At 37.9% G+C, this 27,818-nt stretch overlaps 2 protein-coding genes and 6 non-coding genes across 11 annotated transcripts in view; 5 read left to right on the top strand and 3 right to left on the bottom strand.

Annotated features, from left to right (window-relative positions):
- Positions 1–5,735, top strand: part of LOC101885698 (protein NLRC3) — a 92,779-nt gene extending 87,044 nt beyond the window's left edge. For all 3 annotated transcript variants that reach the window (XM_068219818.2, XM_068219817.2, XM_068219819.1), the window contains one exon: positions 152–5,735. In XM_068219818.2, coding sequence (XP_068075919.1) covers positions 152–675 — 524 coding nt within the window. In that variant the 3' untranslated portion in view covers positions 676–5,735. The remainder of the gene's footprint in view (positions 1–151) is intronic.
- The window catches only part of LOC103910934 (uncharacterized), a 151,101-nt gene that overhangs the window by 99,624 nt on the left and 23,659 nt on the right, over positions 1–27,818 (top strand). The window lies entirely within an intron of this gene.
- On the bottom strand, positions 11,755–11,833 carry trnas-aga (transfer RNA serine (anticodon AGA)). Its single transcript has one exon. It is a non-coding gene; the product is annotated as a tRNA-Ser (tRNA).
- Positions 11,952–12,024, bottom strand: trnak-uuu (transfer RNA lysine (anticodon UUU)). Its single transcript has one exon. It is a non-coding gene; the product is annotated as a tRNA-Lys (tRNA).
- trnah-gug (transfer RNA histidin (anticodon GUG)) lies at positions 12,534–12,605 on the bottom strand. Its single transcript has one exon. It is a non-coding gene; the product is annotated as a tRNA-His (tRNA).
- On the top strand, positions 19,249–19,320 carry trnaq-cug (transfer RNA glutamine (anticodon CUG)). The gene has a single exon. It is a non-coding gene; the product is annotated as a tRNA-Gln (tRNA).
- trnai-aau (transfer RNA isoleucine (anticodon AAU)) lies at positions 19,423–19,496 on the top strand. Its single transcript has one exon. It is a non-coding gene; the product is annotated as a tRNA-Ile (tRNA).
- On the top strand, positions 19,587–19,657 carry trnaf-gaa (transfer RNA phenylalanine (anticodon GAA)). The gene has a single exon. It is a non-coding gene; the product is annotated as a tRNA-Phe (tRNA).

Here is a 27,818-nt window from a genome sequence, read left to right as displayed (position 1 = left end):
CACACACACTTTCTTTCTCCCACACACAAACACACATACACTCTCTCTCTATCTCTCTCTCTCACACACACACACACACACACACACACACACACACACACACACACACACACAGAGCTGTGGTTATACATGTGTGTGTTCTTGTGTTCAGATGCCTGTTTCCTCACTCTGGATCCAAACACGACATACGCTTTTCTCATTCTGTCTGAGGAGAACAGAGAGGTGAAGCGTGTGAGAGAGTATCAGCGGTATCCTGATCATCCAGACAGATTTGATGATGATCCTCAGGTGTTGTGCAGAGAGAGTGTGTGTGGACGCTGTTATTGGGAGATTGACTGGAGTGGAGATGATGTGTGGATATCAGTGTCATATAAGAGCATCAGGAGGAAGGGAGTAGATCCTGAGTATTTGTTCGGATGTAATGCTCAGTCCTGGAGTTTGCGCTGCTCTTCCTCCAGTTATATATTTTGGCAAAATGACACACGCACTGATCTCCCAGTGAAACCGCTCAGCAGGAGAATAGGAGTGTTTGTGGATCACAGTGCAGGAACTCTGATCTTCTACAACATCTATAGAGACACAATGAGCCTCATCCACTCAGTCCAGACCACATTCACTGAGCCGCTCTATCCTGGGTTTACTATTTGGTGTCAATCATCAGTCAAACTGTGCTGAAGACTGAGAAGGAGCAGTCAGTAGCAGTGTGTGTGTGTGTGTGTGTGAGAGAGAGAGAGAGTGTTTGTTTGTGTATGTGTGAAAGAGCATGTGTGTGCGAGTGTGTGTGTGTGTTTGAGTGTGTGCATGAGTGTATGTTTGTCTGTGTGGGATTTTTTTTTCTACAAAAATACTTTCTTACATCATTTTTTTTTTGACACATTGTAACTCCACATCAGATGTAACAGCAGCTCTCCTACCTCCACACTGCAGACAGCGTCCTTATAACAGCACTGTTGTTCAAAGGTTTCAGCATCATTTATGGCCTTGTAATACTTTAAATCTATTTTAATTCTGGACCTGACGAACGCTTTAAAACTCTCAATCTCTTGACCATGTACATCAGGGGTGTCAAACTCAATTCCTGGAGGGCCGAAGCCCTGTACAGTTTAGTTCCAACCCTGCTCCAACACACTTACCTGTAGGTTTTAAACAAGCCTGAAGGACTCAATTAGTTTGATCAGGTGTGTTTAATTAGGGTTGGAACTAAACTGTGCAGAGCTGCGGCCCTTTTGCAACTGAGTTTGACACCTGTGATGTACATCATCTATTTAGTTTCTTCTTGTGATAAGTAGAGCAAGTTTTGCTTGAGCAACTAAACAGTGAATGAACTGCTATTTCAGTTTGTGTTTCTGACTATAGCCAACTCCAGAAGAAACTTACATTGAGTCAAATTCTCTCCACATTTCAGGAAAACTCTGCTCAACATATCAAACTATTGTGTTAAACGTGTACAGTCTCTCTATGTCCACAGAAGAGACACTCGTCATGGACACTATAGAGTGAACAACACGTATGAAATCATTCACTGCCACAATCCCCTGCAGAATCCTCCATTGTAAATCCCCAACACATTTTGTCAAAGTTGGTTTATACAAAACTCTCCACACTGGTTTTCCCCCTAAAGTATCATGAAATGTCCGTTATTTCTGTTAATCTGCCTTTGTCACCTCTCTGATCCGTAATAATAATAATAATAATCATAATATTAGACATTTGTTTGGACATGATGTGCTCTCTTCAACAAGCAGCTTTTCTCTTCATTCTGCAGGCTGTTCGCTCTGGCAGTTGGTCAGATATTTGTAAGCAAGCCTATAATAAAAAGCAGAGTTATTCTGCAGTCAGGTGATGTGCTCCATCAGGCACAACAATCTTGATAGTATCTTGTAGTGTGCTGTGCCGCAGTTTTCATATCTTGTAGTAACATATTTTTAAAAGTGTACTGATTATATTTTTAAATTTAGCCTACATAATTAGGCACAATTTAAACTTTCAAAACATCATGTTTTTCCCACCTCGGGCATTAAAGCCTTTATATTATTTTCTCTTTTATTCTTAATTGGGCAGCCATTATTCTCAACCCTGTAATAGACTAAACTGAGTTGGTAATAGTATTTTACAAAGCTTTTGCTATAACACCAACATTTCCCTGTTGCTCATATGTCCCTCAAATCAGTTTAATGGCTAAAACATCACATTTTTAATGAGTTTTAGATTCATATGTGATTTAAGTTACAATTATACATACTTGTGCATTCTGTGGTCTCTTAATTTTTTAAAAAGTTTTACATTTAGATGTCTTACCCCACCCACATAATTACAATGTTAGGCCTTAACATGCTGGTTGGTTCTCAGCAATATTTTTTTCTATATTTAATTGTTTTCCTTTAAAAATATGAATCTCACAGGGTGGAGAATACAGTGACGGGTTTAAGACCATAACAGGGTTAAGAGGACACTTAAATTTCAGTTTTAATTTGTTTTAGTTCATTTGAAATTACATCTAACACTTACTTAACATTTATTTTAGTAAAACATTTAGCAAAGGCATTAATGAGATAAAGGCAAACCGGGATGAAATGAAACTTCATTAAACCAAACCACAGTCAGAATTCAAAAAATTGAAGTGCTGCAGGTAACTGGACTGTTAGTAACCTTTAAAAATGCTGATAAAGGCCTGTGTTACCCAATCTATTGCTGAACAGAACCTACAGTAAACAGAAGCAACAGGTAAAGTCTTGTCTAAAACTTTATTTCCTGGAACATAAATAAAAACTGCAGCAGAAAAGTTCTTGATGAAATTATTAATGAAAATACTTAATAATATTAATTAAAAATAAAATTATATAGCCAGATAGGCTGATCTGCTTATTTCAGAAACTGCTGATCTATTGGGATTTTCACACACAACAATCTTTAGGAGAGAAAATTATATAGTGAGCAACAGTAACTGAAATAACCACTCGTTACAACTGAGGACTGCAGAGGAGCATCTCTGAACACACAAAACCACACTTCCAACCCTGAGGTGGATGGGCAGCAGGAGGGGATTCAATCAGGGATTCCAAAACCTTTTGTTTGCCTAACCCTCTGTATCTATAATATTAATACGAGTTATGCCCTCAATGACCCCCTCTCTAAAGTTGGGTAATTGTCACATGACATAGAGATAAACAAATGAACTAATACATAATTTAAGTATTTTTTTGTTCTGATTTTATTAGCTTTACATAAACTCATGATGAAACTCGTGACACTCAATATAAAATCTGCTGCTGGTACGGGTGCCGTGTTTGACATTAAATAGTGTCAAAGTTTAAGTAAAACACAGCTTCAAATATTCTATCAGTAACAATTTTTAAAAAAAATGTTTTTAATGAATATTCCTGATTAATTAGGTCAATATACCCAAAACAATGACATGTGTGATGGGGTTGAGTTTTTAAAGCAGAATGTCCTCTGCTCCTTGTGTGGTTTAAAAGAGAATGCCCACATGGCAGCAATTAAACAAGAATATGTTATATTGTTTGGAAATAAAAAAAACAATCATATTCCATCTTAGTTTTACGTTACGGGGTTGAATTGTTAAGCTTGACCGCATCCTTCCTAACTATAATAAAATCAAAAAATGTAAATAAATGAAAATATAGCTTCTTTTGCACCATGCTGAGAAAGAGAGCTGAATGATGTCACTTTCCATCTGGATGTCATATAAGAGTAGGGTCTGAATTGCTGTAGGTGGAGAATTGCTGGTGTGACAGGGTTGAGTTTATATTGAGGGACATAACTTTGTAGCCTGTTTTTTATTAAAAAATCTTATTTATTTTTTATTTATCACAAGTAAATAACACAAATAAATAGCTGTAATACAAAAAAAAATTTAAACACTGTGTCTACATGCAATTTCAAAGAAGTGCCTCGGGGGCATGACAAATAGCTTGGTTTGTGACAGACATATTATATTTTTTATGCTAAAGCTGCATTTAATGTATTTTTTTATTCATTATAATGTACAAAGTAGATCAATGAAAAATGCTTTTAACATGTCATTTAAGTCGACAACCACTATAAAAAAATATGGGGGACTGAAATATTACAGAACGCCAGGAATGACTTAATTATATCTAAGATAATTTTGTAAAACAATATGTTTTGTTAAATGTATAATGTATAAATAGTTCCATCACATCAGCTGAGGCAAAAAGCAATAATGCAGCCATTTCTTCTTGTAGTGTTGATGTGGCTGTTTTGAAAGAATTTGTGTGAAAGGCATCAGGAACTTCTGGGAACTGCACAACTCTGTGTAATGTTTTCACACTTCCATGTGTCGATTTTATTTCTCAATCATTTTTACATTCATTAATTTTATCAGCCTTCATTGTGATCATTTTCTCTTTATTGGTTATACCTCACAATCACAAACAGTCACAACTGGTTCCATTCTTTTGAATTGTGTGGGTTATTGAGCCAGGCCTCCATTCGATTCCTGATTTTGCTCCGCGAGCAAAGGGCAGGAGTGGGCGTGTCCAGCAGGGGAGAAGGAGGGCAGAGAACAACTGTTGTCAGTTAGCTCACAGAATGAAACACGTGATTTTATAGTTTATAAAGTTAAAATGCAAAGAAATAAACAGTAATGTAATGCCCGGCTACATTTGTTATTCGTAATTTCATATACACTTAACCACAATTTATATCATTATAAAGATAATCATGTTCATATAAACTCTATAATTGAAGACTTTTCCCTTAATCCCCTTGTCTGAACCATAGGTCTGAATGCAGGCTCAGTGCAGCAGGCCTCTTGCCCTGTCTATTTCAACCATTAGCCCAGTTGGTAATCTAGAGGATTTAGGCGAACACAACAGCACGGCGATGTGTCTAAATGTGAACAAACTCCTGATAAAAGACAATGTCCGCCATTCTCCAATTCTCGTACTGCTCTTCCGTCAAAAATGCTTGCTGCACACACAGCTTTGCTGTATTGGCCCTGACAGGATCTTAGGGAAAAACATGCAACAAACACTGTGGATCATGATAACAAACACATACGAGCCTTCATAAACGGTGTGATGGTTGATGGGTCAGATGACATTAATCATATGAGACACAAAAAAATCACTGATGTATTCTGATATTCCTATGCGTAAAAGTACAACTCTTAACGATGAAATGAAACGTAAGAGAAAGAAAAGGCGACTCCGACAGAGGGTGCGCCGAGCCAACAAATCAGCTGGACGAACTCTCTGTGAACCCCTTGCTACTTCAGATGACCCTCTTGCTAGTAGTCGAACTCTGAATGAACTCCCAACTTGTACTTTTGCTGAACTTTCTACCGAGTTCACGCACCTGAATTTAAGTGCATAACTATATAGCACATTATAAATCAAGGCTTATATTAAAATGCCTAAATGTTGATTTATATGATACAATGTACTCTTGATGACTATATATCTGTCTTTTTACTGTTCAAGTGATTTAGCATGCTCCTTGAATGTATGATTTAAGTAGTCTGTGCACCTGTGTTTAGGGTTGATTTATGAATACTGTCACTGAGACACTGAGTATAAAAGCTGACATGTACTCTTCAGCTTTGCGCTTCCTGACTTCTGTTCATTGAGGTTGGTTGCCCTTTGTCCGCCAACTGGGGACAAAGTAAGGATTTTGTTTTCTGTTTGTCTTTTGTTTATTCTACTTTTTCACTGGATTTTGTTTTATTAATAAAAGTGTATTTTATTACTTTTCTTCACTGGAGTGGACATTGAATTCATTTTCCAGAACCCATCAAAGTTACCCTGTGTGGTAAAGTATGATCTAATTTATTCTTTTGCAAAATACATTCTTTAAAGACGATCCTTTAACTAAACTCTTGCTAAGAAATATAGCTAAGGGAGGATCCTGATCTTAACTTTGTTTAATTAGGGTGATTAAACAAAGGGAAATCAGCACAATGTACATCAATATTTCTCACATATTATTGTAGCTCAGTTTGAGCTGAATACTAATAAAACACATGTTGGCCAGTTCTGTGTAATAAGTAGCTGAAATCAGCACAGATGTCAGGGCATGTCAAAACATCTCAGGGGTCCCAAAATCAACTCAGACCCCTGAGGGTTAACTACAGGTATAGTATGAGCAGTGTGAAACATAATTACTGATAAACCATACTTCCTGTTATTTGGGGTTTAGTATCATCCAGGGTTAACATGTTCAAGCATGAAAAGCTCTAATATGAAACTGTCTGACTGTAGATATTGTAGAGTGGAGAATCATTTACCTCAGTGTGTCCAGTTTACAGTCTTCAGTCCATCAGAGAGAAGCTTCACTCCTGAATCCTGCAGGTCATTGTTACTCAGGTCCAGCTCTCTCAGCACACAGTTTGAGGATTGTAGAACTGAAGACAAACTCTCACAGCACTGAACAGTGAGAATACATGTGGCCAATTTGAGAACGTAGAACACACATTACTAAAAACCACACTGTTAATGTGATCTGTCTGATGTAACAAAGCAAAAAATCAATAAATCAATCAATCAATCAATCAGGTGTTTAAACTCAGACCTCAGTGTCTCCAGTTTACAGTGTTGACTCTTCAGTCCATCAGAGAGCTTCTTCACTCCTGAATCCTGCAGGTCATTGTTACTCAGGTCCAGCTCTCTCAGCACACAGTTTGAGGATTGTAGAGCTGAAGACAAACTCTTACAAGAATCGGCAGTGAGTTTACATGTCATCAGTCTGAGAAAGAGCACACATTACAAAAAACACACTGTTAATGTAATTTGTCTGATGTAACAAAACAAAAATCAATCAATCAGGTGTTTAAACTCAGACCTCAGTGTCTCCAGTTTACAGTGTTGACTCTTCAGTCCATCAGAGAGAAGCTTCACTCCTGAATCCTGCAGGTCATTGTTACTCAGGTCCAGCTCTCTCAGCACACAGTTTGAGGATTGTAGAGCTGAAGACAAACTCTCACAGAACCGAACAGTGAGTTTACAGCTCTGTAGCCTGTATAGAGGATAAACACAATATGTATGTGTTGATCTGGTGTGTTTAATAGTCTGAAGCACGTCTGACTGTAGTGACTGGTTTAACTTCACTAGTTAGTGAGCACATCTGCTGATTTTAGCTTTAAATAGTATTTATGTCTAGAAAATACAAATGGCTTCCTTCAGATGTTCCAATAGTCCAACTCTTTATGTAACACCTAACACTGCAAAACAGGATTTTTTTAAATTGTTTTATTTATTATTATTTAACAAACAAACTAATGACAATAATCTTCTGTAGCATCTTTAAAGTTGCATCTCAAAGCACTTTTCAGACAAAAATGAAACAGATGCATATGTGACAGAAATATAGAAGATATATAAATATATTCATTGTGGTTTGTGTGTTTTTGTTTCTAAAGATTCCTCCATGTCAGTGATCAGAACTGTCTGCCCTGTAATCTTGCCTGCAGCTCCTCAGCCTTATCCAGCCATGTCCACCATTTCAGTTGTCTCTAGTACAGCAGTTTCAATCTTCTCCAGTACATCAGACACAGTTTCTAGCGCTAACGGTACGTTGTAGCGAGGACATAAACAAGGATGTAAACAACGGGAAATGCTGTTTGGCAATGCTAACATTTCAGCTAAAAATTCTGTGCAAATTCAGTGCAAAAAATGCAGTGTCTCTCTATGAGGACACTTTCCCGGCATTTTACATCTCAGATAACTAACACTCTAAAGATATGAGAATGTTTCATATGAATCACACATGCTTATTCTGAATATATGTGACAGACACTTGTCAGATGATATTTTAGAGAGCAGGCGTGAGCTTCAGCTGTGTCCTCTGTGTCATTTTCTGTCTGATTTAGGCTCATACTGATACGGCTAACAGCTACTCTGACTGATAGGATTTACACATCGCAAAAGTGCGTGCTTGTAGAGCCGTGACACTTTTCCTGGTGACGTGAAGCCAATCTGCAAATCACAGCACAATACATTAGCTGACCAATCAAAGCCTCTTGAGGACAGGCCTTTCAGAGGAACTAGGACATATGACATTTGTCTTCATGTTAGCTAAGTAGCTGTATATAGTCAAAGTCAGATATATAAAAATAAGCTTTTCTACAAATAAAGCATGAGCACACATTGCATTGCATTCTATCAACACAACCAAGCCTTAAAAACACACTCTAGACCCCCCCTTTAAGGACATCCAGGCAGTCTAGAGGTGTTTGAAACATCCAGAAAGGTGGGCTCGCATCATCATGGAGGGTTTCACCAGCTCCACTATAGCTCTGTGCTCCTGCTGTTTATCCTAATCAACTCAACTCAATTTATTTCTAGAGCACTTTCAACCAACCACAATGGCTACCAAAGTGCTGAACATAAAACACAGAATACAAGCAAACATACAAGAAACTAAATACATCAACTCACAACACACAAGTAAAAATTGAAGAAAATAAGTGTTTCAGTGACCTCTGAAAACACTCAAGAGTTGGAGAAGTTCTTAAGGAGAGTGGAAGATCGGCCCAGAGTCTTCAGCTGTGACTGAAAAAGCTCTATCACCCCACATTTCAAGCGTGATTGTGAAACTGGCAAATAGAGTCGATCCTTAGTGTGAAGAGATCTCACGGGTTGGTGTATATTAATTAGCTCAGAAATATACTCAGGGGCCATGGAGGGATTTAAAAACATAGAGCAGTACTTTGTACTGAATTCTAAACTGGATTGACAGCCAAATTAAATCAGATGTAGATCTGCCCAGAAAGAAAAACACTAGATGCTGAAATAGGTATAAAACTCTTTCAAAAAGTGTAAAAATAGGAGCATTAATAGAAACATTTACTGTAATATACAATCTGTCCTAGACATTTCTATTTAAATTTAAAGGAGTAATAAATTATAAGTAACTAATAATGTTTAATTGAAGTTAATTTGCTAATTAAAATAAATGGTTAATCAAGACAGATAAAAGAGGCTTAATGTTGATAATATGATTTAAGAGCAATCAATAGGAGAAGATTTTCCAGCTGAAGTTCATATTGTATTTGAAGATTTGTTTTTTTGGATGGTAAATATTTCAAGTATTGGGTTTCTATTGAGTTTATTTTAGGTAACTACCAGAGGAGGGTAGAAACTTGTTTGTACTTGTGTAGGCTGATGACTATCATATATTGTTTACACCAGAATGCATAAAGGGTTAAAATTAGGGAGAAGATCTTAGGATGGACACTGTCACAATATGTGGGTGATTGAATTATCTGCAACTTCACAAAGATCTAGGTTAATTAAAAGACTTGAGTGGAGACCATTGCTCCAAACAGTAAGATATGATGACTGTTTTTGGTGTTGACTGGATAGAGAATTATTCTGTAAACAAGTACAGTTGAGAAACTATGATGAATAGATGATTGGAGATGGTACCAGAAGCAAATTATGAAGCAGGAACAGTTATTCATTTGTGACGAAAGAAGCACTTCCAAGGATTTGAAACATCAGCAGAAATAAGTTCATAAAAGGTTTGCATTCATAAAGTAATTAAAGTCAAAGTGAATAAATGATCAATAAATAAAAACATCTAAAGGAGTATGAAAAATTTTGAATAAAGCAAAAGAGAGAGTTATGCTCAATTACCAGAAATGGCTGAAAGAGATGAAGATGATCCATCAAGGCCAACGCTCAGTGAAAGATGTGAAAATAATAAACTTAATGAGTTTAATGTGTTAACAAGTGCATTGGTGAATGATGGCATGGAAACTGACAGAAACAGGCATCTAACACTGCATCACATGAACTACTATTGGGTCAACCCTTGCAAGAAACCACATGAAACTTTGCATAAAACCTTGCATATAATCTCACCTATAACCTTGCACATAACCTCTTGGAATGGTTTGCAAGGATGTCTAATGCAGTAGGGACTTAAATAAAGAAACAATTAATTGCCATGTGCAAAGCGATATCTGTGCAGGAAACCAGAAAGGAGCCATGTGAGAGAGCAGTGATACAAGGTCCAATTGGTCCAGCTGATCGAGTCTATCTGTGGATGTTCTGGAAAAAGGAGAGAGCTCAGGAGGAAAGGACCATATCTGGATGAGGGCAAATCCAACAGCTGCCAAAGTGGATGCCATTAATGGGGTACCAATGCCTCAAAGGAGCGAAAGGAAACAACTCCAGCAAGGGAAAGCTGACCGGAAACAGAGGAGCCTGAATATTCCAAAGCTCTAAACTACTAAGTGTAACGTGTGGAAGGAGAAGTTAATCAGAACAAAGTAAAGAGTGATTCTGATAATATGCCTGAATACCACATACAGAAGTGCCACAAGTCAAGGGATGATAATTGCACAACTGCAGATTTCAAAACTCAGACTCTTAACCACACATCTCCATTAACATCTATTAAAGTCAAGTGAAGATGCTGGTAGCTTAGAAGAAGAGAAACAAGGATGAGCAAAGATCAAGATCAACATTTGATGCTTTTTATGTTTGCATATTGAATTTATTTGCATATTGCTTTAATGGTACCTATATATAATATCACTTCAGTATATTCTACATGAGTGTGAAAACCAGCAGCTAGGACTGAACCAACTGAATACTTATGCTTAAAACATTGTTGTCTTTGATGTGTTAAGAGAAAAAAACAGAGTACAGTCTTTTACTTCATTCAAATCAAAAGAGAGGGGAGATGTTTGGCTGGACTTCTGTCAAAGTACAGTGGCATAATCTAGTCAATTGATAACAGCTATGTGGCTTATATCAGTCACTAGATAGAGGTAATTAAGAGAACTGGATTATGAAATTGCACTTTGGGTTAAAAGACAATAATATTAAGACTAAAGTCTTAAGAGGAGGGATTGAAGAAGATTTCTATTCTCTCAGTGTGAAGTATTTTCTAAGTGTAAAGCAGTTAATTTTCTCTTCACAAAATGTATGTAGTGTTTGCAGCAAACATGCCAGCATGTGTTAAAAATACTGTGTAATATGAGTATGCCTGCACAGAAGCAACACTAGGAGAAGGCTATTACTGAATGGCTGATTGTGTAGAATAACTGAATATGTAAAGCACTGATTATATATGTTAAATACTTGTATGAAGCTATATGTGGCAGAAGTTAGAATGAGTAACATATTATCAAGTTATTATCCTATCATAACAATGTATGTAAACCCTTAGTTTCTTTGCATAAGTTGTATCTATACTTAGCTGACATAGACCTGTAACATCTCTGTTGACATGAGCTGGTGGGCTGAGAGCCAAGAATAGCAGGACCCCTTAGACTAGAAAACCTATTCAAAAATGGTCAAGAGTTAAAAAGAGACACAAAGGGGTGTGTCATAATTACCTGTATAAAGATTATGGAGAACACAGATACTTTAGAAGGTGTCCCGGAGAGACTTCAGAATGCTCTGGGGTCTGCTCTGCTCTGCTCTTTCTCGGCTTTATTATGGAGAATAAAGTCCATTTTCTGATATTCAAAACCTCCGGTCTGATAATTTCTAATTGATGAAAAGTCGAATTCACGACATGATCCCGTTCAACCCGGGGATGCTGCGGCCACAACGCAAAGTTCTAACCACTATACGATCACGGCAAGCTACGAGACAGCCGTTGTGACCCTTGTGTGGTATGTTCCTCCCTGTGATAAGCCCCTTTCTCTTCAGTGAGAACACTCTGTTGTTTTTCTCCTCCTACCAGCACAACGCTTTTCCCAAGAAACAATGGAAATGCAAACAATTGACGACTGCTGCAATTTTAAAAAGGGGAGAACGTAGTCGGTAGGATTCGAACCTGCGGAGTACCCCAATGGATTTCTAGTCCATCGCCTTAACCACTCGGCCACGACTACAAGACTGCCTGAACTGCCATTTCTTTATGCCTAGTACACATATTGTGCATCCAGATGAAACTTACATCAAGCGATAGCTCAACGGCAAAAGCTGTGGCTCCACAAAATGAGCATCACACGCCCGAACAGGGACTTGAACCCTGGACCCTCAGATTAAAAGTCTGATGCTCTACCGACTGAGCTATCCGGGCTCCACAACAGTAATTAACAAGTAGGCAAGGTTTGGGTTGTGGTCGGCGCAGACCTTTACAGTACACTAAAGTTTACCGTGAGATGGGGTTTTAAGCTTATTGTTGGTGTGGATGTTGCTAAAACACGACAGGTTACTTTGAGGTTGGGTTTATGGTTTTTGTAGGTGTAGACATCAGTACAACACAATAGTTTGGACTTCATGTCATGTAGGAGACATTATATAGATCAATGATAACTGCAGAATGTCTTTATGGTGTTGTGGCAATGAATGGACACTCAACAATTGAAAAGATTCCTTCCATGCCTTAGAAGCGTGACTTGATCAGTACTTATCTACACAGCATGCTGGCATCAAAGATCCTATTTCTCTTATATCATATCCCTAGTCTTCCACACTTTAGGAAACGTAAACATTCAGGACGTGCCATTAGCACAGCCTGCACTAAAAGAAGGCTGGAGATAACGGATGGCAACACAGAGTGCGACACCAATGTCACCTTGAAAAACCTGCCGTGACCCGGATTCGAACCGGGGTTGCTGCGGCCACAACGCAGAGTACTAACCACTATACGATCACGGCGAGCTATGAAACAGCCGTTGTGACCTATGTGTGGTATGTTCCTCCCTGTGATAAGCCCCTTTCTCTTCAGTGAGAACACTCTGTTGTTTTTCTCCTCCTACCAGCACAACGCTTTTCCCAAGAAACAATGGAAATGCAAACAATTGATGACTGCTGCAATTTTAAAAAGTAACAGGATGTGGGTATAGTTGGCAGGACTTGAACCTGCGGGAGAATACCCCAACGTATTTCAAGTCGAACGCCTTAACCACTCAGCCATGACTACAAGACTGCCTGAGCTGCCATGTCTTGATGTGTAGTACATGTATTGTGCATCCAGATGAAACTTTCATCAAGCGATAGCTCAACGGCAAAAAAGCTGTGGCTCCACAAAATGAGCCTTACACACCCAAACAGGGTCTTGAACCCTCGACCCTTAGATTAAAAGTCAGATGTTCTACCGACTGAGCTATCCAGGCTCCACAACAGTAATTTACAAGTAGGCAATCTTTAGGGTTGTGGTCGGCGCAGACCTTCACAGAACACTAAAGTTTACTGTGAAATGAGGTTTAAGCTTATGGTTGGTGTAGATGTTGCTAAAACACGACAGGTTACTTTAAGGTTGGGTTTATGGTTGTTGTAGGTGTAGACATCAGTACAACACAATAGTTTGGACTCCATGTCATGTAGGAGACATTAAATAGATCAATGATAACTGCAGAAGGTCTTTCTGCTGTTGTGGCAATGAATGGACACTCAACAATTGAAAAGATTCCTTCCATGCCTTAGAAGCGTGACTTGATCAGTACTTATCTACACAGCATACTGGCATCATAGATCCTGTTTCTCATATCGAATCCCTAGTCTTCCACACTTTAGGAAACGTAAACATTCAGGACGTGCCATTAGCACAGCCTGCACTAAAAGGTGGCTGGAGATTACGAATGGCAACACAGAGTGCAAATCCAATACCACCTTGAAAAACCTGCCATGATCTCGATTCAAACCGGGGTTGCTGCGGCTACAACACAGAGTAATAACCACTATACGATCACAGCGAGCTACGGGACAGCCGCTGTGGCTCTTGTGTGGTATGTTCCTCCATGTGATATGCCCCTTTCTCTTCAGTGAGAACACACTGTTGTTTTTCTCCTCCTACCAGCACAACGCTATTCCCAAGAAACAATGGAAATGCAAACAATTGATGACTGCTGCAATTTTAAAAAGGAACAGGATGTGGGTATAGTTAGCAGGACTTGAACCAGCAGGAGAATACCCCAACGGATTTCTAGTCGATCGCCTTAACCACTTAGCCATGACTACAAGACTGCCTGCTCTCCCATGTCCTCATGCCTAGTACACGTGTTGCGCATTCAGATGAAACTTTCAGCAAGCGATAGCTCAACGGCAAAAGCTGTGGCTCCACAAAGAGTCTCTCATGCCCGAACACGGACTTGAACCCTGGACCCTCTACTGACTCCGCTAAAGCTGGGGAACAATAGTCTGTTTTGGAAGGGGAAGAAAAAAGCACAAGAAAAATAAGAAAATTTGAGAAATTGAGAAAGAAAGAAGCGAAATTAAGGTTATATTTTGTATTTTTTCCCCACCAGAAACTACTCAATGCATATATAACAGTACTGGTTCAAGAAATATGTCCATAAATAACACTTTGGGTAGATCACAAGGTTCAATCCCCGACTGGAGCAGGTATCTAACCAGGTTTAGTAATGGGTCGATCATGAACATTTCGTTCATTTTAAACGAATCTTCAATATGATTTGGGAACTACAAGTCCTCTCAGGGAGTGATTTGTTAATTTGCGCGTGCGTACATTTGTGCAGGTGGTATCGTTATTTCAAGTCTTCATCACATTTCGTGTGTTTCATTGCGGAAAGGCAGAAACCAATCATATGCGTTTAGAGCCGAAAAAGATTTGATCCGTTCACCTCTCGAGTCCTCTATCGGGTCTGAGTCACTCGTTCATTATGGGCCATTTCTAGAAAGATCCAATGATTGCTACCAGGTGGACACAGTTACCTGCAGGGAGAGAGAGAGGAAAAACACAATGCTCATTGTCCACCAAAAGATATGTCTCAGGACGCAAGCCTTGGGATAACCGCTATCACCCTCCTGGAGCATATACAGGCAAGAAATCCATTAATTAGTTGTTATGGAAGTTATTCATTAAGCTTTTAATGTACTACACAAAATGGTAATCTAAATGTTTATTTTATCATTAGTTTTATTTAATATATGTTTTTTTATTGTTTTATTTTTTTTAAGGTGAATTGCTGGGAATGGAGTACCTTTACAGCCAGAACCCAGAGGTGGAAGACAGGCTGGTGGAGGAAGTAGATGACGAGGATCTACAAGATGACAGGTTTGAGGAGGACATCATGGAGGACATCACAGTTCCAGTGCTGTATGAGGATGACCCCTGCCGTGATCTCAGAAACAGCCCCTCATCTTCGCCTCTGCCTCAGTCCCCAGCATCACTGGCTGAGCCGTCCACATCAGCTGGTGGAGAAGGACAGCTTCCTAGCCCAGCCCCCTCAGTGCCGTCACAGCCATCCAAGTCTGGAGACAGTCTCTCTGTTGAGGCTTAGGTAAGATATATTAAGAACTTAATTTTATTTAGTCTTTTTTTATTCCACATATACTAAATTTATTCTGTATTTACCAGGGAGTAGTCATTGGACCTGATGGCATTGCTGGGTGGGACAAGGTGCAGGATCTGGCTGCTTATTTGGTAGGTCTTCGTTAGGCTCCTTACCTCACTGACCTGCAGGTGACAGAGGCCATCCAGCTGTGGACAGCTCTCCTGGATGTTGATAAACAGCGCATCAACTACCAGCCTCGACATCAGCCTTAGCTGACACATGGGCGGTTTAAGGCACCGAAGCGCTCCGGAGTCACTCCAGGTGTGGAGAGTGTCAAGCGCTGTCTGATTGGACATCCTGAGGGTCCAGCACAGTGGCCTAGCACCAGCCGCTTGGTTGAGGCCATTTGTACAAAGCTGTGTGTCGTACACAAGTCCACTTCCAAGAAGGCTGGTGTTCGCACGCACAGGTGGTCTAAAATACTGACCGATTACCACCACATCCGGGATCTGGTGCTTGGCAGTCGCAGGCTGATGGATGAAACAGTGATCCAGCTTTTTGAGCTAAATCAGAAGACGCTCATTCAGTGGTAAGCAAAGCACATTATTTTCTTTAAATTACCTGAATACTTCTATATTAATATAAATGAATAATACATATCATTTATTATCAGGTTTCAACGGAGGCAAAAGGATCAGGAAATGAGTGTACTCACTCAGGGACTGACTCCACTTGATCCAATTGCTGTGGCAGATACGTAGCTTCCTTTGCCGAGGGGAAAATTGGACGAGGCACCGACAACATCAGGCCCCAAACACCAGTTTGTCTTTCCTTCAAATAAAGAAGGACAGGCACCTCTTCTTCGACCTGGTCGAAAGTCTGCTTCTGCAACCACCACAGTTTGCTCCTTCCTGCCGGATGCCACCACGGTGTGCTCCTTTCCACCGGCCCCCACGACGGTATGCCCAATCACGCCAACCCCCACCACAGTCTGCCACATTGCACTAGCCCCTACCATGGTGTGCCCCGTCACACCGACCTTCACCACAGTGCGCCCCATCTCGCCAGCCTCCACCACAGTGCGCCCTATTGCGCCGGCCCCCACCACAGTGCGCCTCATTGTATCTGCCCCCACCACAGTATGCTCCTTTCCACCGACCCCCAGCACGGTGTGCCCCATTGCACCACCCCCCACAGCACCAGGTGTTGTGCAGCCCATTTCAGGACCTGGATCATTGTTTGGCACACTTGTTTTTAACCCAGACATGAGTGTGTCAATGGTGATTCCATCATTTGCTGCACCAACATCCAGTGCAGTCCCAGCTTCACCTGCACCTGCTGTTCCGCCACCTGCACCTGCTCCACCTGCACCTGCTGTTCCTCCACCTGCACCTGCTCCACCTGCACCTGCTGTTCCTCCACCTGCACCTGCTCCACCTGCGCCTGCTGTTCCTGTGTCCCGTTACACCCAGAGGAACAGGCGCAGACGGGAACAGAAGAAGAAAAGTGTTTGCAGCAAATGTGGGCAACCAAAGACTAAGGAGTTTGGCCATATCCGATTTGTCCTTAGAGGACTGGTTGGCAGAACAGCGCCAGCAAAATAAAGGACAAACTCCAGCTCCAGAATAAAGGACAAATTGCTGTATATATTTTTGTAAATGTTACATGGGTACTCTCTCTCTCTCATTTTATTTAATTTTTGTGTGTTAATATTTAGCATTTTAAAGTGGCACTTATAGGCCCACTCTTATTTTGTCTTGTGTGTACTTATTTAATATTTGTGTGCATTTTATGTAAAAATATATTTATATTTCTTTAAAAAAAATAACATTTTATACATTGCTTAAATACTATATTTTATATATTACGTGCCCCCACTCTTGCATTTTATTATGTATTTATATTATTGTTTAATATAATGTGTGTATAAAACTAAATATATATAGAGTATTGTTTTTATATAATGTGTATAATAAGTAAATATATATATATATATATATATATATATATATATATATATATATATATATATATATATATATAATATTGTTTTAATATATGTGCACAATAAATAAATATATATTGTATTGTTTTTATTTATTGTATATTATATAGTTTATATATTAAGATATGTTTTTATTTTGTTTTTTATATTTTTTAAATTGTTTTGCGATTTTAATATTTGTATTCATTTTAATAAACCATTTTGCATATTACTTGTTTTTGTGAGCATTCATTTAAAGTTATTACATAAAGAAATATAACATATATTAATATATATATATATATATATATATATATATATATATATATATATATATATATATATAGTATAGTATATATTTATATATTAATAAATAAATATATATAATATACTTATATATACATAAACATGCATACATATGTTTAATTGAAACATTTGCATTCATTTTTAATTAACGTAATATGCTTTTTAAGAACAATATCCACATAATAATAGTAATATCAATATAATTGCCTGTGTTACGTCAGTAAAATTTCAATAAGAGCGCAGCTGATTGGCTCCGCTAAAACCGACACTGATTGGATATTGTGTTACACAGATCGTGTGTTCGAATCCAGCACGCAAAAAATGACATTTAGAGTGACATGCAATATGCAACTAAAATACCACATTATGCACAGTCACAAAGCCACGAACACTACTGCAAGCGAAATTTGTCGCATTTTTCCATGTTTTTGCGGCTTGTTCGCTTGCGAGTGAGCGAGAAGATTGGACCGCTTCCTATGCTAAGCGAGCGCTCTACCATTTGAGCTAATTCCCCTCAGAAAAATTCAAATTGGTAGTTTTTGGCGTGGTCAAAAAAAAAAAAAAAGATCACATCTGCTCTGTGGTGGTCTCTTTGCCCTGCCCGCCGTTTAGTCTATGAAATATTAAATCGTGAAATGGCAGCTGAAATAGCTCAGTTGGGAGAGTGTTAGACTGAAGATCTGAAGGTCCCTGGTTAGATCCAGGCTTTGGTAAAATAGTGTTGTTTTTCTGTTTTGGGCACAAGAGTTAGGTGACCGAAAGTCACCCAAAAAGCCTAGCTGCTGCACCCTTAAGTCCAACTGCTTCCACTTGACCAAAAAGCTATCTTACTTACAGATGGTCACGTCGCTTCTGGTAATGATTGAATCAGGAGAGTTTCACTTTAAACCTTTTCGCTTTAAAAACATGGCATGAAAATAGAGGTGGAGAATGCAGGCATTGTTCCCACTATCTCTCGCATCCAAAGCGAGCGCTTTACCATTTGAGCTAATTCCCCTCAGAGCAATCAAAAAATTGGCGATTTTCGACATGGTCAAATTAGAAAAAAAAGATCACATTTGCTCTGTGGTGGCCTCTTTGCCCTACCTGCCATTTAGTTGTCAAATTGCCTGGAATAGTGCGCTTTTCTTTTGAAGGCCCTACCTGGTCCTGCTCCAGTAAACGTGTGAGGAGCCCTGCATGCCGAATGACGAGTTACTCAGAAATCAATGCATTTCAGAAGCATTTCAGGATTCTGCTTAGTCTCACAGACATGAATGCTGCAGGATACTTGTGAAAGGGCAAACGAAATAGCTCAGTTGGGAGTGTGTTAGACTGAAGATCTAAATAAAAGCCAATGTAAAAAGGCATGAAAACAGAGGTGGAGAATGCAGCCATTGTTCCCGCTACCTCTCGCATGCAAAGCGAGCGCTTTACCATTTGAGCTAATTCCCCTCAGAGCAAACAAAAACGGGCGAATTTCGAAGTGGTCAAAATAGAAAAAAAAAGATCACATTTGCTCTGTGGTGGCCTCTCTGCCCTGCCTGCCGTTTAGTCGTCAAAATGCCTGGAATAGTGCGCTTTTCTTTTGAAGGCCCTACCTGGTCCTGCTCCAGTAAACGTGTGAGGAGCCCTGCATGTCGAATGACGAATTACTCAGAAATCAATGCACATTGGCACTGCCTTGTATTGACATTCTGCTACTTTCTGGCAAGGCCGTTTTTTTTTTTTTTTTTTTTTTTTTTTTTTACATTTTTGTCTCTTTAGCCCGGGCAGCACCAACTAGAAGACTTGAGGTTCCATGGTGTAATGGTTAGCACTCTGGACTCTGAATCCAGCAATCCGAGTTCAAATCTCGGTGGGACCTTGTTTTTTTATCAGCACCGCACAAAAAAAGCTGGAATAGCATTCTTATCTCTTGAAGAAAATGACAGTTACTCTGAGCTTTTTAGCAAACATGGCAGAAAGTGGCCGGTTAGCTCAGCTGGTTAGAGCGTGGTGCTAATAACGCCAAGGTCGCGGGTTCGATCCCTGTACTGGCCAAACTTTTACCCTTTAAGGCCTCTGAGGCATTTCAGCATTCTGCTTAGTCTCACAGACACGAATGCTGCAGGATTCTTGTGAAAAGGCAGCTGAAATAGCTCAGTTGGGAGAGCGTTAAACTGAAGATCTAAAGGTCCCTGGTTCGATCCCGGGGTTGTAAAACAGTGCTGTTGTTCTATTTTGTGCACAAGGGGCAGGTGACTGAAGGCCCTACCTGGTCCTGCTCCAGTAAACGTGTGAGGAGCCCTGCATGCCGAATGACGAGTTACTCAGAAATCAATGCACATTGCCACCGCCTTGTATTGACATTCTGCTACTTTCTGGCAAGGCCGTTTTATAATTTTTTTTTAAATATTTTTTTTCTTTAGCCTGGGCAGCACCAACTGGAAGACTTTTATTAAGCTTGGCAGTAAGTGGCCGGTTAGCTCTTACTGCCACCTGTAAGTCGTGGTTATTCTTGGTCACACCGGCCAATCACTTTGTGAGCTGGAGCCAAGATTCACCCTATTCTTGGTTAAGGCAGCCAATCGTGTTCTGAGTTACAATGAACGCTATGGCCAATCAGAGCCCTTATACCATCCATGATTTGTACTGTAATAAAAGATTTCGTTGCGGATTAATTCGGAAACCAATTGCAAAGTAAGTATTTTTTTAACAAGGTGGTTTAAATGAATAACCATTACAGTAACTTTAATTACTACAACATAATTATTATATGATTGTTATAGATGTTTTATAACGTTATTTGGTAAGATTAATGTTAGCCAACCAAGCAAACTGTACAGTTTTACTACAAACATTTTAATGCAGTTAAACCTGTCAACCCGGAGTTCCTTCACCACACATTCTGCTTTGTTTTTTTATGGCAAGAGGTTGTGTGAATGGGATGTTCTTACAGGATTCCTGACAGTCTCTCCATAGAAGACCTGAGATCCAGGGTCGGAGACTCTCTCCTCTCCAAGAGGAGGTTAAAAGTCTTTTGTGTCTCTGTGTCAGAGCACTTAGGTGTTGCTGCAGCTCAGAGACCTACAAGTGGAGGAGATTACACTGCAAGTTGGCTGGATGACCTCTAAGGGGTCGGCAGTTATGCCACACGTAGGCTGGGTTTGCGATTGATGTAGCTGTAGTAGACATTCATAAAAATAAATAAAAATAAAACTGGTTACTCTGAGGTTGTGTTTAGGCTTGGGGTAGGTGTAAAATTTAATAAAACATAGCGGGTTACTGTGAGGTTGGGCCTAGGGCTGGGGTAGGTGTGATTTTAATAAACTGCAATAGGTTGTATTCTGTGCCATGTACAAGACATTGAATCAATGAAACCCACATGGAGGTTTGTTACTGTGAGGTTGGGTTAAGAGTTGTGGTAGGTTGTGTTGTAAAATAGCAATCAGTTTTTTATTATTATTGTCTCTTTTTCTTTTAATCAAACAATTATTTGTATTGGTCATGTAAGGGTCATATATTAACTGAACTTCTAATGTTGTGGGTGAGTGCTGTGCATACTAATTAGCATTTTTGCAGAAGTAGATACATGCGGGTCCAAAATTAAATTCAGCTCTGCAGAAACTTCCTGTCTGAAGAGAGGTGTTAAAACTGAACACAAAACATAGAAAGATGTATACTTTGTTGTTGGGCAGAGAATTCGTAGAAAAAGAGGAAGTATGTCGAAGGTGTGGCCAATGGAGGACTGAACAATGACTGACAAGTGACGTTACACCAAAACTCCACCTGTTAAGATCAGTTGTGTATATATGCTGAAGTCAGGAAATGTATGTTTGTTGCGAACCTCTTGAATGTAATTCTTGTATTGCATTGGGGTAATGTAACTCAGAGCTCTGTCATCGAATTATTCATTTGTATCCAATAAATTGTTACGATTTTTGACATTGAAGAAAAACCTCTCCAGACCTTTTCTCTTGAACACGCATGGAATAGAGATAGAAATTCCAACAATATGTTAAAATATATTTGAAAAATATTATATACATAGAGAGAGAGAAAGACAGAGACATTAAACCGATGAGATAGAAACTAGAAAAATAGTTGCACTTGTAACACTTTGAGGAAGTAACACTTTGAGGAACTGAGATTTGATGTGAGAGGACAAGACTGAGTTTAGGTGAAAAAACTAAATAGAATAATAATATTAGTAATAATAATGATTAAAAAAAAAATTGTTATGGCTTACACTGGCTGTTTTCATCTATGAAAGTCAGCTGCATAAGACTATCTAAGCCATCATCTAGGGTCAAAGAAAAATCATGGACACTTAGTGGATGTGGATGAACAAGATGAAGTGAGTTTAATTTTTCTAAATTTAAAAAGGATAAACACCAAGAAAGAAATCGATAATTAAACATTGCATTTCAGATATAAAAATATATATTAAACAAACATGAGGGGTCAAGGCCTAATATGAACCCTGAGATAGAGCAATAATGTTGAACAATTTTATTACATGGTAGGCCATGTCATAATTTGTGTTTTATGAATAATAACCCAACTGTGTCTTGTTTTTTAGTCTCCACCATCATAGTGCCCTACAGCTTTGCCTGCAGACTAAGCAGACCATAGTGCTGAGTGGATGGGAGTGAAGATGCCAAACTTTACTTAAAACTATTATTGGAGGTCAAATTGATTTTAAACTTAATAAAACCTGTCTCATTGGTTAAACTCTAGAATGTGGTCACAATGGCTCACATGGTTCTTGAGTGCATGTTTCCCTAACATCAGAGATACCAAGTTCTGAAGGAAAACTGAGAAGGAGGGTGCAGTGGAGAAGAGCAGTAACTGGTCTCCATGAGACATTATTCCAAAGACGGGTAAGACTCTCGTTGGCCACCAGGAGCGACCTAAGCCAGGAATTTTGTCGCGGAAGACTAGGCACCTGTACAGGTAGGCAGGTGTTGAGTGAGATGGTTGTGGAGTGGAGCAGTGATGCTTGAAAGGCCTAGAGCATCCGAGTATTGAGGGGCACTGTGAAAGATCAGTAGTCTGCCTCAGAAATGTGGGCTCCTCCAAACCGGACCACAGCGAACTGCTAAATATGATCATAAGATCAGACACTCAGAAAAAGGAACTTGTGGGTAAAGTAAGAGGCAGGGTGCTGTCAAGAACCATTTGAGACCATATGATGACTGGTAATATGAAGGAGACAGAATTTATTAAGGTTTTGTTATGAAAATAATAACTAAGAAAAAGGCTTAGAGGAAAATATACAATGAATCTCTAAATGTATAATGTTGAAATGATATTTAACTATTTTTGCAAATTTTCATAGGTTTACTGATACAGGGCATGAACAGGATATAGGAGGAAGTACAATGTATGGTGGTGACTAAAGAAGAAGAAACAACTATTGGTAACTGAAGAAGTCATTTGAATTATAAATTTTGATGGAATTGATTATTTAAGTAAAGATTTACTAAAAGCTAAATATTATGTTGAATCATCTAAATTAAGATGGGATATTAAAAACTAGAAAAGGTTGGTAACAGAAATTTTTTTATGCGTAAAGAAGAAATTGAAACATGAAAAATTGAAATCACGTCATCGGGTAAAAATTAATAGTTCTAATCTGATAAAAGAATTGAAACAGAATAAGAGAGTTTAAGAAAACAGATTTTCTTTCACATGTAACCATGTGAAGAAGTTTAATGATGAAGTCAAAATACAGCTGAAAGAAACGAATAAGAAAATTTAGTGAGTTTTGGTTAGCTTATAAAAGTATATCAAGATTGTATGGGCAACTAGTTGAACCGAAATGACGTAGAACTAATTAGTAGCCAATAGAAAATCATAAAAATGATTAGAAGAAACTAAGTAATAAATAGTTGAGAAAATGAATTATCAAAAGTAGTGTCAAATTCAAAAATTAATTGATTATTAGTGAAATACTTAAATGGAGGATTATAAAATTAGCCAGCGTAGTGAAGAGGTTGTATGTTGTTGAGCAATTAAGAGAAACAGCTAGACAAGCTCATAGGGAATCTGTTTTAGACATTTTATTTAAGCTAAATTTTATCTGAGTTATAAACATAGATGTGACTAATTTAATTTTAATACAATTTTACAAGAAAGCAACAAACAAAGGAAGATTGTGTTTAATTTATGATTTAGAAGCAATTAAGGAGAATAGATTTTAAAGCTGAGGTTAATAGTGTATGCAGAAATATGGTCATACTGATGAAAAAATGTAAAGTGATTGATTTTTGAATTATCAGAGAGAGTGGTGTTGATTAAGCATGTTGGTGAAATTTTACTTGCAGAAAAAGAATAGACACCTAATTGATTAAAATGAAATAGGTGTTATGACATTTCCATTGAAATAGATTTAAAGGAAGTAAAAATTATAGGTGATTAGATGACATGCCTCAATATTAGGAAAAGTCAGATCACTAAATAAATAAGCCATTTCAAATAACTGTAAACTGGTGAATGTATAACACATGGTAATAAGACTAATATGAATTATAGACTTTAATTATATTTAGAGATATCAGAAACTGCAAGAGAAGAATGAGGGTGAGGTTATAATTGATTATCTAGATAAGGGAGAACAGGTGAATGAAAAGATATGTGCTAGTCATGATTGACAGCTATACTGGATGGCTAGAGGAGTGGCCAGCAAGCATAGAGGACAGTCAGACAGTGATGAAGTGTTTAATGAAAGACGATTTAGAAACAAATAGATGTTGAGTAAGAATTAGATTGGATAATGATAAACACTGAAATAATAAATATTTGAAATTGCAGCAAGTAATGGGCCGGAAGCAGGCCCGGATTGGCTAATCGGGAGGTCCAGGAGAATTCCCGGTGGGCCAGTCCGTTTTTTGGCCACGAGGGCCGGTGTCCCTAGCTCCAGAATCTGTTGCTCTCAGCAGTCACACTTTTTAAATTTATTTATTTACTTGACCACAGCCTTTTTATTCATTATTTCACCGCAACTCTGCTCTTTTTGATATGATAAAACTCAGTTGTGACTTAGCATCATACACAGCTGTTGTGGTCCAGCGGTTAGCACGTTAGGTAAAGACATTGCGGACCCCGGTTCGACCCTCATTAGAGCAATTTATTGTTTTCATTTTTATTGTTAAGACATATAATACTGTTAGGGTTGTTAAACATTTGAAGTTCTAAAGCAGCTGTTTTCTCAAAAAAAAACAAGACGTGATAGTTTCATTAGAAACTGATTTGGAAACGACCTTATTTTAATATAGTCAGTCGTGAAATGAGGTGGGCCGGACTGAGGCTTGAAACTCCAGGGCTGAAAAGGAGTCCCACTCCGGCCCTGGCCGGAAGCATGAATTTAGGGATGGTGTAAGACTAATAATTACAGGGAAAGGTAGAAAAAATTGATACAAATTTAAACACAATTGGCAAAATTCTGTGCACAGACCAAACTGAATTGGATAAAAATCATGTTGAGGGGTATTAGCTTGTTATGGAACAAAACAATGGAATTAATGACTTTTGCATTGTTTACAGGACTGCAGTTTTGGGGACCTGGTGCAGCTTGGACGTGCAGTAGCTTACTTATGTAGAGATTAGAATTTGACAAATTAACAACTTTACTTCAGACTTTTCTAAACAGGTTGCTGAAGGTGTGAGGCTGGCCGCAGTAACTTGAAAGTTAACATAGGGGTGTAAAAACGGCCTGGAGCTAGGCCCAGGCCGAAAGGGGGATAAAACACAAAAAGGGGATATCTGATATCTAATTGGAGTGTGTAAGGATGTATTGGTGTGAGAGCTGAACACGCTGCACCACCAATGCATGAGGCCAACTGTATATTAGATACAGGCCAACACAAAAAGGGGAACCAAAAACCATGTTAAATTCTAGAATAGAAAGAGAAAATAAGACTGATTTACTAGCATATGACAATCTGACAGAAAGTGTGTGATTAAGTGTGTATGGACGTTTCCCGGAGATGGGTTGCAGCTGGAAGGGCATCCGCTGTGTAAAACATATGTTGGATAAGTTGGCGGTTCATTTTACTGACGGTGGTGACCCCAGATTAATAAAGGAACTAAGCCTTGAAGAAAATGAATGAATGAATGAATGAATGAATTGGACCAATTAGATTGGAGAACATTGAAAAAAAAATAAAATGAAACACAATTACATTTTAAAATTATTTTATTTTACACACGTTAGTTTTTTTTAGAATTTTTGGAATTATTTTTATTCTTTTATTTTAGACATATTATTTTTTTTATCTTTTATGGGAAGACATTCTTGATGTTTTTTTTATTATACTTTATTTTAAGAAATTTTTATGCTTTTTATCTTTTATTTTAATACCTTTCTAATGTTCTATTATTTTAAGACATTTGTATGTTTTTTCATAATCTTTTATTTTAAGACATTCAATGCTTTTATATTTTTCATTTTCAATGCAAAAATCTTTTATTTTAAGATGCTTTTTGAATCTTTTATTTTAAGACATTTTAAGATTATTTTATTTTAAACACATTCTTATGAGTTTAAGATTCTTTTATTTGAAGAAGATTTAAAAATTCTTTTATTTGAACACATTTTTGAAGATTATTTTAGTTTGAGCCATTGTTGTTTTTAAATCTTTAATTTGAAGACATTTTAAGATTTTTATTTTAAGCCATTGTTGTTTTTGAACCTTTTGAAATCTCTAGTTTAAATATGTTTGAATTTTGGTTTTAAAATTTGGTGACAAGTCTGAGTTGTTAGTTTAATAACCTTGTTATGATTTAGTTCTGAACTTTTCATTTTAATAATTGGTTAGTTTAATCCTACTTTGAAGCTGTTGATTTTTCATCCTAAATCTCAATTGTAATTTTGGTTCAATAATGACTTAAAAATGTTGAAATTCAGTCTGAACTAAGCAGGGAGATTATAATTTGTATTAGTGAATTGCTGATTTGAATTATGTTGTTAGAATTTTGAATTTCTAATTCCAATCATATTTTCACAAGTGTTGATCTTAGATTTTATTCATACTGTGGGATTTTCAATGGGAGTGCATTTCCTTTTGATCAGATTTTATTTTTTAAATGATGGAGTTTTTAAATTTTATTTACATTTTTATTATTCTCATTCTTATTTTAATTTTGGTGGGGAAGAAGAAGAAAAAATTAATTACCTTTATTGATAAAGTGTATGAGAATGGAAAATTTTTATTATGGGATAATTGGAAGTTAATAAGAGTGTTGGGATTAATAAGCCTGAATATAGCAAGTATAATCCTTAGCAAAAGAAGATATCGGAGTGACTTCAAGAGGGAAGAGACTGCACCACCGAAGAGGAGAACCAAGAGTGTGAAAATTATAAACTGAATCCAGAAAAGTTAAAGAAATTGAGTTAAAAGGGTTTTTGGGCATCATTTAACATAATGAAGAAGCACTAGGATGTTAAAGATTGTTTTGAATAAGAGGTAAAACAGGGATTTAGGCAAAGGCCTGCAGTAATGACAATTGGACATTTTTGTGGGGATTTGATTATCTGATTTTGTTTTTGTCTGCTCCAGAGAGGAGCAGAAAAGGGGAATTGTTGGAGAAAAGGAATTTATTTTTATTTTTATTCTTTTTATTATTTTTTATTAGAAAAATGTTTAGACTAAAAACAGATTAATCAATCTTTCTCTTTTGTATTATAAAACGTCTTGACCAGACAAACTTCCTATTTTTTACTGTGCTGCATACTTTTTAGAAGAACTGCTGACAAGTGGAAAAAGCAGAATAAGAATAAATTTAGGTTTGTTTCAGAACTATAGTCTAGACATGTCACAAGTTGTCCTGATGCTTGTAGAAGTTGTGAAATTTATTAAAGATGCACGGAAGTGTTCAGTTCTGGTATGCAGAGAAAGGTTGCAGAAAGAGGAAGTAATGTCCAGGGGTTGCAAAGAGCCAAGGGACTGCAGAATGACTGATAAGTGACGTTAAACCAAAACTCCACCTGTTAAGATCAGTTGTGTATATATATACTGGAGTCAGGAAATGTAAGTCAGTTGCAAACCTCTTGAATGTAATTCTTGTATTGCATTGGGGTAACGTAACCCTAAGCTCTGTCATCGAACTATTCATTTGTATCTAATAAATTACTAATATTTTTGTCATTGAGGAAAAACCTCTCGTGACCTTTTCTCTTGAACACGCATGGAATAGAGATAGATATTCCAACAGTTTGGATGACATGGTCAGGCTTGAGACATGATCATCCAGACTCTAAAAGACCGCGTCCGGCTTGTCAGCATTTTCTGCATCCTGACATGCTGTTTTTTGTTGTGTATTATTTTTTCTTCTTCGATTTTTGTTATCGGGCAAATGTCTCTTACTGTGAGTTTCTGT

This window comes from Danio rerio, chromosome 4, assembly GCF_049306965.1.
Source record: "Danio rerio strain Tuebingen ecotype United States chromosome 4, GRCz12tu, whole genome shotgun sequence".
Classification (NCBI taxonomy): domain Eukaryota; kingdom Metazoa; phylum Chordata; class Actinopteri; order Cypriniformes; family Danionidae; genus Danio; species Danio rerio.
The sequence above is the reverse complement of the archived record's forward strand: the minus strand, read 5'-3'. Positions and strand labels throughout refer to the sequence as shown.